The following is a 15,356-nucleotide window of genomic DNA, read 5'->3' as shown; positions in this document are numbered from 1 at the left end:
TTTAGGCTCTGCAGTCTCATTCTACTGGTGTCATAGTATATTTTTTATATACGTCTTAAAAATAGGTTAAAAACAGTTTAAAAGTATTAGCATTTTACAAAATATGAAATTAAAGTCGCAACTAAGAACATCACTTTTCTTGTAACGTTTATTTTTCACAACAAGTATAAGATTAAAGTAGGTTTAAAATTTAGTAAAATTAAAAGTGGTAATTCCAATTCAGGCAGTTAATCAGTTTAGATACTTAGAGTAGTAAAACTTTTCTTATATACATATTTAGCAACATACCTAAGGAATTAATAAAGATTCTTGAAAATCTTAATTTTATAAAATAAATAATGTTAGCATAATTCACAAGTATTTCATATATAATTAATACTCAAATGGTCGTATTGCTGGTATAGTGAAAATAAGAAATATTTATATTCTTATGATTTTGAGTAGGACTAAGTACTGATGATTTTTTCGAATATGTTGTCAAAATGTGAATTGTTGAAATATCCTTCGCAGAACTACCCCTTCAAATCTAATCTTTCTATCCTTGTTCATATACATATATGGCTTCCCTTGTAGTAAAATGATGTAAATTTAACATTAACCTACAAAGAAAAGGACAGCATTTCCGAAAACATATCGTAAAGCAGGACAAACAAAAATCTAAGTGAAGGAATCACCTACTTTTCATTGTTTTGCTTGTATTTTAGAGTATTTATGTTTAATGATTGCATAATTTTGACCGTCTCGTTATTTCCTAATTCTGGCCTTATTATGACAGGTGTTCTACTTTAATCTACCTCACAAGGCATACGAATAACTTCATTATTAGGTTCTTCCTCTAGAAATGAGCGAGTAACATAATCTTGATAATTTGTCCTTTTTTAATAACAGGGATGCGGGGCCGGAGTCGTATATTTTGCTGGAGCCGGAGCTTTAATTTTCAGAGTAACTCTGGCTCCAGGGTTAGCTAAAAAAATCAGGAAAAAAATGTATACCTTGATTAAACTTAATGTTTAAATTTCATAATTTGCCCTTTTGAGTGTTTCTAGTCCGTTTTTCTCAAAAATTTTACTTTTAAAACCTTCAAAATTAAAAAAATAGTTTTTAAAGTTTTTCTTGATTTTAGGTAGGAGCCGGAGCTGTTATATTTAGAGGCAGCTTCGCGGAGCCTCTAACAAAATCAAACGGCTCCGCATCCCTTCTTAATAATATTTATTTCTTGTAATAATTGCACATGTCCGTGAATAATATCATGTTTTAACTTTGTATAGTACAAATAACGTGTACTATTTTCTTGGAACATTATATAAGTACTACAAAAACTAGTACAACTACATAATTTAAAAACACAGCTGTAGATTAGATATGCTTATTGCTGTAATCTACAGGGTGTTTCAATAGAAACGTTGTTTTAAAATCTTAATTATGCATAGAAAATAAAACAATTATAAAATGCTTTATATATTCTAGGACATTTATGTTTCAAATATTTAAAAATGATTTTTTCAACATATTTTGCCTTAAAAACTGGCTTTTCCAAAGGCCTTATTTTGAAGATTTTCGGATTTAAAGATTGTAAAAAAAATGTGCACATTTTAAAAATTCAAATTGCGCAAATTTCTAAATATTTGAAACATAAATGTCCCAGAATAGATTTTCCAAATATATAGAGCATTTTAAATACCTACCTAATTGTTTTATTTTCTATGCATAATTAAAATTTAAAAAAAAAAACGTTTCTATTGAAACACCCTGTATGTACAATTCATCTTTATCACTAAACAAGGATATTGTCATTAATATATTTGCAATAAAATTGAAATCGGGAATGTAAACGTTTGAGCGGATTAAAGAAAAAACACAAAATTTTGTGTTAAAGAAATTATTTAAAGAAAACCGGGGAAAAAACATAAATCTTCCAAAATGATGATTTACAAAATACAGATCAAAAAGTTATTAGGTATCATTAAAACATAAGTAACCTAATCTTTCAACTTGTCTTTAAGCACAGTAAAATAATAAATTTACTTTTATAAAGTCCTGTTCTACCTATTGATTTTATTTATCAATATCAAGATACTTGTTACTGTCCTTATCTAAAATTAAAATATTTAATAACTTAGAATACATCATATATAATGTATGGCCAGTGGGGCTGTAAGTAATACGAATACAATTCTCAAAATCTACCAAAACTTTTTTAATATCTATGCAAGGACGAACAGTGTTCATAAGATACAACTAATAATGTCAGGTAGCGAAATAATATTAGCTTTAAGGTATATACCTATAGAGATTATTAACATGAAAGTAAGTTTAATTAAATGATTTTCTTCCATGTAGTTTAACTTTTTTGTTTTTTTTATAATTTTCTAAAACTTACAAAAAAAAAGTGTGCTAAACAACTTAACTCTTATGAAATTACCCCTTTAGCAAAATACTTTGGACTTTTACGTGTCTTTTCCCCCATAAAACGTCCATGAAATTCAGCTAAACCTTGTGTGTTTTTGAATGCCTGGTAGGAATATAATTGAATTTGAGTGAGATGCATATATTTTACATACTAGTAGCATTTAAGTTTCAGCTAGTTTGGACAACATGCTGAAAAGGCAGGGATAAATAAGGAGTGTCGGAAAAATGACAAGAGTCTCAGAGTCTATTTAAAGATAAAAGTGAAAATTGCACTGAACAATGGAATAAAATTATAATTTTTACGAGCCTTCATGTCGCTTATTATTTAAGTAATGAAAATTCTATTTTAAGACAGGAAAGCAAAACGCATTGAGCAATTACTACTTTAATTAGATTAATAAGGATGACGCCCTCTTTGGAACAATGAGAAAAATTAATATATATCTAAAAAAAGAACTATTGAGATTTATTGAATGCAGAAAAAATGCAGGTTAAGATTGTTTGCAGTAAAATAAAAATATTTTTTTTGTGTATGAAATATTTTCCATTCTTAAAGGAAGCCTGCAAGAAATACCACGCTTTAACTGCTGAAAGACTGCCACAAGTAGACCAAATACCCCAAATTTGAAGCCTTCAGCTTCTATAACAAAAAAGTTCTAGGCATTTTAAAATGACATTTTATGTACAATGGAAATTTTGAAAGAATTGCAATGCTCATGTTGAAAACTTTAAAATTAAACTACGTGGCCTAGAAACAAAATTATAAGCTTATTTTTGTCATAAATTTAGGTTTCCAGTAACTAATTATATTTTTACAATAAAAATACCCATTTTTATAGTCAAAATCATTAAAAAAAATTAAGTTTTACTTGCGTTGTACCGAATGTACTGTAGCCAATCAGAAGGCTGAATCAGCTTAACAACCAATCACAGCTAAGCTTGTATTAGTTTACCCCTTTGTTTCCGCTATGATTTTCGTTTAAAAATGCAATTTAAATTGAATTTTTTTCATAGATTTTGACTATGAAATGTGGTGTTTTTATTGTAAAAATGTAATCAGTTACAGGCAATCTAAGTTTCTGACAAAGATAAGGTTATAATTTTATGTCTAGGCAACGTATTTTAATATTGTTTTTTCTTTTATGAGCATTGGAAATCTTTCAAAAATTCCATTGTACATAAAATGCTATTTTGAAATGCCTAGAACTTTTTTGTTATTGAAGCTGAAGGCTTATAATTTGGGGTATTGGGTCTTCTTGTGGCAGTCTTTCAGCAGTTAAAGCGTGTTATTTCTTGCAGGCGTCCTTTAAGGGAATATTTTTATATCTTTTCTAAATGCATATCTTTTTAAACCGAAACTTTTCTACATTTGGCGTGTTTTGATAGTCCATGTTTACCTAATCTTTAATTAAATTTTGATAGAATATTTGAATCGATTTCTTACAGTGTAACTAACTAACTACAATTGAAAAACCTAACACCTCATTGCCACAAAAAAATATATATTTCACTATTTTGACGTATTTAATTAATTTGGGACTCACCCCATTTTGTCTTAGAACGTCATGGGTTAATGTTCGTTTGTCCAGCTGTACAACTTGTTGAGTTTCGCTTTTATGGGTATTGTCATTATTGTTCAAAGTTCGTAATGTATAAAATATACAGGCAATACTACATATTAACAATATTTGTAAAAAATAACTATTATTAGCGGCAAAAAAAACATATTTTATATGAATAAGTTTACATACTATTTTATAAAGTTTTGGCTATTTTGCATTATTCGGATTGTTTTTTTTAGTTTACATATAAGTGTAGCATTTTATTTTAACTAAAAAATACTTTTTGTAAATTGAATTATTATTGTTATAATGCATAGGTAGATAGATAACATTTTGTAATAACAATACTATTTTCGTGGATTTTTTTGCTTTTTTGTAATGTATGTTTAACATTTTAATTTAATATTACACAAAGTTAACAATATAGAAGCTTTATTTCTTCAGAAGAGCTGCTACTCTATAATTCACGATGTCCTGTTTAGCTTTGCAGGGCAGGATATGCAGTCTGTAGGAAATTTTCAAGGGTATTAACTGCTTTACTCAGGTCATCATTTACAATCACTGAAAAACAAATATTTACCCATTACTTTGTTGTCTTGTATAAATACAGGTAAAATATCCTGAAAAAAAATACCTTCCTGTTAAACCAAATAAAACAGAACAGACAGTATCACAGATTCAAATCAAAAATGTATTTCATAAAGTAAATATAATTCCCATTATCTTTATGACATAAATACATGGGTGTATATTTTCAAACCAATTTAAATTTCTTTCCCCAATTTATGTAGTAAAAATACAGAATATTTCCAAACATTCAATGTTTATCCCTCCCCACCATGGCCGGGGGAGAATTATGGAAAATATGCACCTCTGCGTTCTTATTATTTCATGAAATTTGGTTTGCAGTCAAACCTTTCCTTACCAAGATCAAAGTTTCCAGGGGCATCACCATATTCCATGTCTTTTTTGGCAGCCTCCAGCCGGCGGCTCAAGGAGTCCTCGGTTTCTGTACCCCGTGCCTGAATATTTTACTTTTAATATGGGACACCTGTCATATAAATTTTCTTTCTATTTCTATAAGTTTACCTCCATTGCATTGAGAAATTTAGCATGTCCGTTTTTTTAAATTTCATGTTAGCCTCTTTAGTTATTTACTCAATTGGGAGTAGTTTAAAACAAATAGTTGTCTTATAAAATACTTTCTCAAACAACCTTTTGTAAAAAAAAAAAGCAAAATAGATTTGCTTACCTTCAGCCTCTTTTCTAGTTCCTCTATGGAGGGAGGTTTAACAAAGAGATAATTTGGGTTTAGATCTGTCTTCTTTATGCTTATTACTCCTTGGACGTCAATGTCTAATACACATATCAAGCCTGAAAAACATAAAATCCTGATTAAAATAAGAAATACCTATATGATTATGCATATTAGGCAGGAGTGCTTTTTTCCTTGTTCTATATAAAGTGGAAAGACAAGGAAAACTACATCCTAAAGAAGCAAGAATTGCATATAAGCTGATGCTTTAACGTTGTGTTTCATCATTTTACTGAAAGTTGTACTCCTAACCCTAAAACTAAGCTCATAACAGACCAGGAGGAGGTAGTTTGTGAAAATAAAGAATAAAACAGACTAACAAACCAACTTGTAGAAAAACCATACTTTTAAATACAGTCTAGATATTGGGAGCCGTGCATACACTTCCGCATATTTATCACACTATCAAAATTGCAAAACATTTCATCATAAATTATTTATTCTCCTTTTCCTTCTTTCTTTATTTACCTTTTTTGCGGGTTAAAGACACTAAACCGATTGGACAATTTGCGGTATTGACTGCACACCCTATTGGAAAGCTAATAAAGGCATTGTCAAAGAATGTATGCAGAATAAATGGCGGGGGCTTTAAAGGCAATAAGTGGTAGATATACGATTTTTCTGCCTGCTATACATATTCAAACTTTCATGAATTTTATATCAGAAGAATTGTATAATGGCTTCTTCTATCAACATTCTTTTCCTTTGATGGAGATTTTTATAAAAAAATATTTTATCAGTTTTAAATTCCAGTTTTGGTAGCAATGCTTCTTTAGAAGAAATTATTAGTGGAATAGTTTGGACAATTAAGTAAGGACAAGGGAATGATATTCTGACAAACAACTCTCAGGGAAAATTTACCCACAACCCCCTTCCCCTTTTCCTCCCCTTCTTTCCCACCCCTCTTCACTTACATGACAAAAACAAACCATATCATGTCACCAGAAACCCCATAAGGTTTCGTGATTTTTTGTAGAATTGTTGGTATACTGGCTACCCCTTACAAGGGACAAGGGAATGATATTCTGACAAACAACTCTCAAGAAAAATTTCCCCACAACCCCCCTTCCCCTTTTCCTCCCCCTCTTTCCCACCCCTCTTCACTTACATGACAAAAACAAACCATATCACCAGAAACCCCATAACTTAAGGTTTTGTGATTTTTTGTAAGAATTGTTGGTATACTGGCTACCCCTGACAATTAAGTCTTGTACAACCCAATCATGTTTCATGTAACCTACCATCGTGGATATTTTTTAATGGAAACAGTTAAGCAACATTTGGATTTAACATTTTCTATATTGGAAGGGTTGTATTCTACTTTTATAAACTTAATAATTACCATACTATTGAAATGTCCTTTTTGAAACCAGTTAAAAATGCTTTACATGACAGTAAAAAGCAAAAGAGAAAAAGAAATATTGCACTTTAATGTTTTAATAAAATGATTACATTATAATGCCCGTGTGACACTCATTAGAGAAAGATAAAAGTTTGCATAATCCTCGCGGATTTAACACTCAGATAATACCAGGGCTCAAAATCGGGTGTTCCTGTATTATCTTATATTTATTGTTGCATAATTTAGCTAAATTTACAGCAGAAGAAATTAGCAAATTTTTTAACTAACTAATATTTTTTTCGAGATCTTTTAACATATGTGTACAATATTTTTATTATTTGATAAGTAGAGAACTTAAAATTATATTAACATGAATAGATAATTTAAATTCCATCTGTACTGAAATGCATGGACACATGCACAGTATATTAGTTGAGAGTTTCTGGTAAAGCTTAGCTCATGCCAGGATTTATAACTTTTCCTGGATTTATAAACCTATCCGAGTTATTTATTTTTATTATTTCTTTTAAATTAAATTCTTTAAATAGGAAATAGTTTGGGAATTAAGTGCCTTTATAGATTTTTTTGCAAATACTGCACCTTTAGATCGAACAGTCTCCACTGCTGCTTTGCTGGTTCCATACATATTCCCCGCAAACACTGCATGCTCTATAAATTCTCCATTACCTAAAATAAAATGATGTTCAATGGGATGAAACCTTCTGTCATATATAGACGTACAGTTTAAGAAAAGTATTAATATTTGCTTTAATGACAGTTAAAAAATAATCCATGTTATTATAAATCTAATGGATAGCTGAATAGATTATAATAGATTAATTGTAAAAGACCTAAGTTTTCAAATATAATAAGATAAATTTAAAGACTGTATTAAAATTCATAGAAATATATATGCACCAATTTCATTTAATGCCAGGGTCTATAAATAGAAATGTCTAATGCTCTCCTTTCTTCTTGCACAACTATTCAGAAGAAAAGCATTAATTATTCATGTTTCACTCAGAGCAGGATAATTGATTAATAAATTAGCTCCAGTTTAAGAATATAATTAATTATGGAGAGGTATTGTTCAATCCTTCATCTACTATGGGTGGGTGGAAGTAAGTTAGTAAAGTTAATCAAAGTTTGTTCAAGCTTCTTCTGCTTCTACTGTGTAGCAGACTGTAAGATATCTTCAAGTTGGAACAATAGAGTATGCTTTAGAGTATGTCACACAAACTTTTAGGTTTAACTTATACAGGGTAAATGATACCTACCTAGATTTTTACATCAAAAAGTCTTAAATGAAAAGTTACTTTTCTTATGAATTAGACACCTATATATGCTTATAAAACCGAAATATAGGTATTTTTTGGAAAGTAATATGACAAATAAGTAATATCTATATATCTGAAAGGCATTGTTCTATTTAGCATTTCATTTTTGCAATTGTTCTTGTAACTGTACTTAATTGATAATCTTTACTGAAGACTCAAAAGCCTCATATGATTACTCTATTCTTATTTTTTCTAATGTATTACAACCATTCAATACTTACCTACTTTTCAATAGACTTCTACTGCTATTGAATAAGTTAATATAGGATTGATATATTCTGTAACCATTTACTTTAGTTTGTCATCAAATTAGGAAAAGTTATTCGAAAATTCCTACTCTGTCAGCTAAATAGTGATGAGGTCTAAAAATTATAATGAAATTATTTCCTAACTCTAAAAAAAGCATCTATTTTTGGTTATGGGAAATCATTGGGAAAATGACTGTCAAAAGCAAAGATAACAACACACAATTAAAAGAACATACCTACAGAATTTTTAAAAAGTTTTAATCTAAATTTCATATTCAGCAAAAAGCCTAGGGAACATTCACAAAAAAATTCAGAAGTAAGCTTAGGTAATAAGAATGATGAGTGTCAAAAGCTATTTTTGATTGTATGGTAGAATAACTGGTTCTCTACTATTACCTATCGCAGATTCCATGGCTTCTTTCGTAACAAAATGATAAGCTTTGCCATCTTCTTCTCCAGCCCTAAATATATTGTCATTATTCTATACTCAAATCCTTGTCTTTTCAACAGGAAAGGCAATCTGAATCAATTTTATTTAGCAAATTGGTTTAGGTTTCACATTGTGACATCAGATTGACAAAATATTGGTGGATTTATCCAAAACTTATTTAGATTCTAGATTCAGACTTTAGAACTAGTCCATAATATAAATTGTTCTTAAAGATCATTAAGGGAATCATCTTATTAGTTTCAGCATATTTTCGAAATTCAATGTTCTCTAGTGAATTCATGACATAACATGCAAAGATAATGGTTTCTTTGTCATTTTCTTGAAGGGCATTATCAAATTGTCATTGCTGTGCAATATTTGGATATTATTATTCCTGTTTTCCACGAATCCACATAGTCAAAGTCATAGGACATTGAAAATATAAGTTTTAAAATTTTATATATGAGTTAATAGGATGATATTAAAAACACATTGTTCTTCCTCAAAATTACTTTTTTTCAGACATTTAACACGAATAAATATTCTATAGAATTAAGTAAGAACAGTGATTTAAAATATTTAAAAAAAAAAATTTCATCCTATAAAGAAGGAATCATGCTATAAAAAAATTAGTGTAGAGTTCTCATGGATTATGTATGGAAAAAAATTCAGAAGTATTTTTTTCAAAAATTTCACTAAGCAAAGCATTCTATGTTCTAACTTCTAATGCCAATAATTAGAGTTTCTCTTATTTAAGATGTTAATATAAATAGCTACTTCTATTGTTCTTTGTAATTACACTTTCTTGATAGCCATACCTAATGACTTTTTAATTTAATAGGTGGATCGTTTCTTAAGTGCACTTTATGCCATAATTAAATAATTTCAAAATTATTCTTTTCTTTAAGTTCAGTTCCACAACTTGTTTTCAAGATTACTTGTTTCTGCCCTTCAACATGATATCCTCTTGATGCTAAATTTCAACTAAAAGTTGAATTTTAATATCTAGAAAACCGATACAAAAATGTTTAATATTTTCTTGTCTTGGTAATATCTAAGAATTACACAGTTGACCCCACCACCTACTTAATTTCACACTAGTCTCAGGTGCTAAACAAAAAAAAAGAAAGTACTTTTGTTTGTGTCCTTAGAATGACATAGTTTGGTCTCAGATTACATCCCAAATGTTTCTCTTTTAGTTATTAATGAAAACATTTTCATACTATACAGAATACACAGGGTAAAGCAAGAAAAAGAAAGGGGTTGAACCATTTGAAATTGGTACAATTTAAATATAAAGAATAAAACTTTTTTCTTATTCAGACTTGAACAAGGGAGAAAAGCAGGAGAAAAGGGGCAAGTATTCTAAAGAAATAAACAAAATTAACAACTTATCTTAAATTATTTAACTACGTTTTAAGGTACAATCAAGTCAACCCACTGTTGCAAAGGAACATATCCCTTTAATTGCACGAAATTTATGTTCTGACTGTGCATGGTATTCCCTGTACTCAAACTATTAATGTTTCACATCTGTAATAGGAAATAAAGATAAAATATTCAATGTCATGAGTACTGGATGTCTATACCATGATTCGAACCTGTGACCTCTCTGACAACAAGCTTATGCACTGCTTTCATTTTAATTTATCCGAATACATGCCACTGTGACTCTGCGAGGAAGAATAAATAGTTTGCATAGTTTTAAATCCAATAAGGCTGGGGAAACAAAATGTTTAAAATCGTGCCTCTCTTAGTTTAGGCTAATATATTGTTCAGTGTTACAGGAATAAGACAATGGAAGACATAAAAATAATTAATCCCCAATTTGATGTCAAGTCACATAATTTACGATATTATGTTACCTATGTTCCTCCTATTATTATACAATATGTTTTTACTTTTTACACAATCAATCTCTTAAAATTTCTGGAGAAGATTATTTTGACATTGATGAAAGAATATGTTGCATAACTACTCTTTAATTAATCTTCTGTATTTGGTGTCTAATAATTTAAATATTTCATTTATTTCGGCTCTTCATAATTCAATTTAATCTATGGACCTTCTCTAACACTAAAACAAATGAAGAAAATAAAGATTCCAAAAGAGAAAAGTCAATTTTATTTACATTTCCCGGGTTAATTTGTGGATGTGCCTATCCTTGCTCAAGCTAATATTGTCTGTGTTGTCGTAGAGAAAGAAATTTATTTTGTAAATATTCTGTTGGCTAATTTGAATACAAATTAGGAGGTTCATTCATTTCCGCTCGTGTACCGCACCTAGCATTGTTACAACAGCACAAAATGCCCCATACACCCTCTCTTAACTCGCATCATAAATACCCAGGGATCTAAAGGGATGAGTCAATGGCCGATAAATTGATGTACACCCCGATGACACACGAATTACCCCACCTGTATATTAAAATTAGTGGTTGAATCATTTGAACACTCAACTTATTAAACAAATCAATAATAATTTAGGTAGTAAAAGTCTCCTAAGTTGTTAAGCCAACGAGTAAGAAAACGTTATTATAAAACTTTGGGGAATAGTGCAATGAACAGTCCATTGTCCCCTATCTCTATGTGTATACCCCTCTTATTTATTTTCGTCTTTGTGCGTGTATGAAACACTATGAGGCAGTGAAAGAACAATCCAAATGAGAGTTTTCAACTAACAATGTCACCAAGCCTCGTTTATCTTAAGTGTTTTAGTGTTAAATTTTCCATTCCAACAAAACTGGTTTCAATCTTATAAAATAGCAAAAATAAGATGGGGGGGGGGGGATAAGGAATCAAATGGAAAAAACTAGCTGAATTTCATTCGCTGCGTGTTTGTAAATATGTCAATTGAGATAAATGGATTTATTTTTACTTGGATGATACACCAGCTTTTTAAGTTCTCTAATAAGGTGAAACCCACAGCGGGATAAAATAACGATACCTCCATCCACCTTCTCAACCCCTCCCCTCCTAATGGATTAACGAACTGACCAATAAACGAGTTCAATGTTAATAACTTGAATTGGCAAAATTTTTCCCCTGTCATAATATCCACGTTTAGCCGTTTGTGGCTATTTTTATTGCAACTCTATCATTTATTACGTAGGAATCAACTTTTGCTTTAACTTGTGTGAAATGATACCGGTTGAAAACATCTGGGAGCAGCAAAGAGTATGATGTGTAGATAGGGCTTGTGACGGATTTGACCTGAAAATAGCCAAAAATAGCTTAACGGCTGAACAGCCAGCGGTTACTTTCCAACTTTTTGTCCGATTTAGGGAAATTAGACCAACCTAGGATTACTCATGCTATGTTTCATAACAAGATTCGGATTCTAAGTGCCATTTGCGCATTGATTATGAGATGGTTGCATTTTGTAATTTTAAACATCAATTTTTATCCTAAAGTTTTGCAACTTAAAATGAAATAAAATCTATTCAAATATAGATTTAATTAAAATAGATATTATGTCAAAGTTAAGTAGGTAGGTTTACATTTAATGAATACAGAGGTAATAGAGATGTCTTTGAGTATTCATTTTTCTTAGTCATTGACTTTAATTATCATAGGTACCTACTATCTTTGCAAAGATTGTACAATAAGATAAAAATGTGACAAAAAAGGTTGAAAACAAGCTGAATATGTCCTAAGTTTTAGTTTCTTAAAATTAAGTTAAGTCTTAAAAACTTTTGTGAAGTTTGAAGATAATAAGAAAAAAATTATCAAATGATTCAAATTGAGGGGCAGACAAACAGATGTAAGATTTTAATCATATAATGGCTACGCAACTAAGAAACTGTCATTGGTGATTTTATGTGTCAATAATTCTAATGCATAAATTCAATATTTAGAATTGGGTAAAGTTAGAAACGTAATTGTAATATTTGTATAGATATGTATTGTGAATAAGAGTGTTTCTAAATCATAAAATTTCGAAATACTGCTAGTACTCCCTTTATTCGTTCCAATATACTTGCACTTTGTTGTTCGAATTTTCACCATTTAAATGTAAAGGATTATTAAATGATATTTGAGGAAGAAAAGAATCCTTTAGTAAATAGGATTTTATTTAACTCAAATTGCTTCATTAGATAATTAAAAAGGATTGAGAAAAATCTGCAGATGACAACATAACACAAATATTGCCGCCAAATTTGTTACTTGCAGAATCATATCAATAATATCAGAAGCTAACAATTGAAGGAATTTTGAAACCCTCTACAGCATATTGTATATTCATGTATACTTACTATTATGCAAATTAAATTAAATTCAAACTTCTCCAACTCATGAATTGGACAAATATTAATAAAAAGAGAAGATTGAAATAAATGTTCAACCAAACTTAGACGAACAGAAAAAAAATATAACTTTATTACCTACCTAGACAGGTGTAAAACTTTTGTCCGATAAATTTCCTTATCTCATTAATTTTTGTTTCAAATAATTAGGTACCTGGGTCAGTGGGTATACCTTTCTCTTTCTTGAATCATAATGACAATTTTGATAAAAAATACCTACACTCTTTAAATGCAAAAAAAGATAAAATTTCTCTGTTAATTTAATAACGTTTAGCAGAAAAGAAATTAATTACATGCTGAAATAAAATGCATTTTAAATAAGCCATGAATGTAGAGAAAGAACAATGGATGATTAATCTATCTTCCGAACACATTCCTTGCAAACTTGTACTTTGAGAAGATTATAAAATTGAGGCGAACAAAGGGTGTTAGTTCCTAATTGAATACAAAGTAGAAAAGTTTAATCTAGAACTTGAGATAATTTTTTATAAACTAGAGATTTTTTTCAATGTTTTAACTTTTTTGGATATGATTTCTAAAGATAAGGAAATGTATTAGAAATTTATTTTTTTTTAATGGGTAAGTAATTGAATTTTACATGTCGAGAGGCAGGCAGAAACATCAATGCCGTTTCAGGTATTAATAATTGTAGAATTTAAAAACCAAGAACTTTAAAATAAAGGACAAATAAATTTCCTCTGAATTTTTTAAATGCGTACCTAGGATTTCTTGTAGTATGTGAGACACTGAAACCAAACTGTTGTCTGTATTTGTCCAGCATTTGTTTCAACAACGTGGATTTTCCGGCACCTTGACACCAAGTCTTCATATTGTTAATGTTTTTTAAAGCAATGATTTACTGAATTTAGTGGAAGTCCCTTATAAAACATTAGAAATTTTAAGGTTAATTAGATAACTTTCCACGGAAGTCTAAAATATGAATGGTTATGAATTGCATCTGTTAATGGGTAAATTCATTTTTCTATCCTTCGGTACTAATTACGTCAAAAACTATCTGAAATTCCTTCTTCCACTCGAAAAAAACAAAAAAAAAAACACGGGTGCTCCACCCGTTCCGCCGATGATTAACAATATGAAGACAGGACCTGAAGGACCGCAGATAACCAATGGCACGGGGCCAGTCATTTTTAAGGCTTCTTGGGTTGGTTAGGTAGGTGAGCCCCTGAAAAGAATTTTAGGATTTTTCTGCCAGTCTAAGCTAAGAAAGATTATACGCCTAGTTGAAAATCCCGCCTCCAATTTATAATATCAAAGGTCTATCAATCAATAAAAAAAAAGTCCAGAGTGATGCTAATATGTTTAGGCACAGACAGACAGACATTATCATAACGCTCCACGCTACAGTATGTATATCTACAATGTGTGACCCCGGACACATAATGTGTCCGGGGGTCTTTGTAGAAATTAGAATCTACGAAAATTATAAAGTTACAAAGCAAAAAAATTGTGAAAAAGAATTTTAGTTAGAAAAATTCTTTATAAACAAATTTAGAAAAAAAAATTAAATTGATCAATCTTAATTAAGTATAAACTAAATAGTACTAAAATGCATGAAAAAACTTTTACCATACATAAAATATATAAATAAAGAAAATAATGCAGATAGATTACAAAATATATCCAAAGCTTAATAACGGTCACGTTAAGACTAATATGAAGTAAATAAAAAGTGTGTTATCAACAATCTGTCAACAAGTGTTAACTTTTAATTACTTGACACATAGGGATTGGACAATGGAAGATTATTTAATTTCTTTTAACTTTCCAAAAATTTGATATAAAATGTATGTTAATCCTTAATTATAGGGAGAAGGAAAGGATGTATTTTTTTTAAGCGCAAGTACCCTATCCCTCCCTGCTTTAGTTTACATTAATGGCAGCAAATCAAAGTAATTAAATTATGATTATTGAAATAATTATCAAAAACACTTGTTTTACATAATTTTATTTTCATCAACCCGTTCTCATCCAATTTTGAAATCAATGCTTTTACTAAAAATATTTTTGTTTACTATTTTAAAACTACGCAAAAATGAGTCATTTAACAAAATTTGCTTTCCTGTGAACAAAACATTAAAAATGCTTTAACTAACATTTTCTTATTGTTTACAAATAATTGCTGAAATAAATTTTTGCTAGCGTGGAATCAGCTGTTTCAAATCTTCCCAATTTTTTACAACAAAAATAAAAACGTCAGCTTTGATAAATATTTTTTTTTCTTTAAAATTTTTCCAATTTCGATTTTACAGTTAAATTTTATTTCTAAAAATATTTTGATAAAGCTAGCTTTTCAATTAAACTTGAATAATTGTATGTTGGCCTTCACCGGCCGGAGAAAGTTTGCCTGCAGCGTTAAATAATAAGATTTATCTTTTGTCATAAATGG

General features: G+C 29.6%; 2 protein-coding genes across 5 annotated transcripts in view; one reads left to right on the top strand and one right to left on the bottom strand.

Moving 5' to 3' along the window:
* Nucleotides 1–15,356, top strand: part of LOC145318556 (uncharacterized) — a 547,717-nt gene that overhangs the window by 265,370 nt on the left and 266,991 nt on the right. The gene's annotated exons all lie outside the window — the stretch shown is intronic.
* On the bottom strand, nt 4,119–14,193 carry LOC145318562 (guanylate kinase-like). The gene is made up of 7 exons (XM_080159932.1): nt 14,056–14,193; nt 13,669–13,759; nt 8,610–8,674; nt 7,229–7,315; nt 5,224–5,345; nt 4,897–4,993; nt 4,119–4,532 (listed from the first exon to the last, which is right to left on the bottom strand). The coding sequence occupies exons 1-7, from the start codon at nt 14,093–14,095 to the stop codon at nt 4,450–4,452; spliced, it is 585 nt and encodes a 194-aa protein (XP_080016058.1). The 5' UTR covers nt 14,096–14,193; the 3' UTR covers nt 4,119–4,449.

This window comes from Acartia tonsa, chromosome 5, assembly GCF_053477335.1.
Source record: "Acartia tonsa isolate MP-2025a chromosome 5, ASM5347733v1, whole genome shotgun sequence".
NCBI lineage: Eukaryota > Metazoa > Arthropoda > Copepoda > Calanoida > Acartiidae > Acartia > Acartia tonsa.
The sequence above is the reverse complement of the archived record's forward strand: the minus strand, read 5'-3'. Positions and strand labels throughout refer to the sequence as shown.

Coding starts and splice junctions, on each gene's coding strand:
- LOC145318562 (XM_080159932.1), bottom strand. CDS start 14,095: ATGACTGGCCCCGTGCCATTGGTTATCTGCGGTCCTTCAG. Junction 5,346..7,228: donor GGAGACTGTTCGATCTAAAG/GTGCAGTATTTG, acceptor TATGTTTTTCAG/GCTTGATATGTGTATTAGAC. Junction 4,994..5,223: donor AACTAGAAAAGAGGCTGAAG/GTAAGCAAATCT, acceptor TAAAATATTCAG/GCACGGGGTACAGAAACCGA.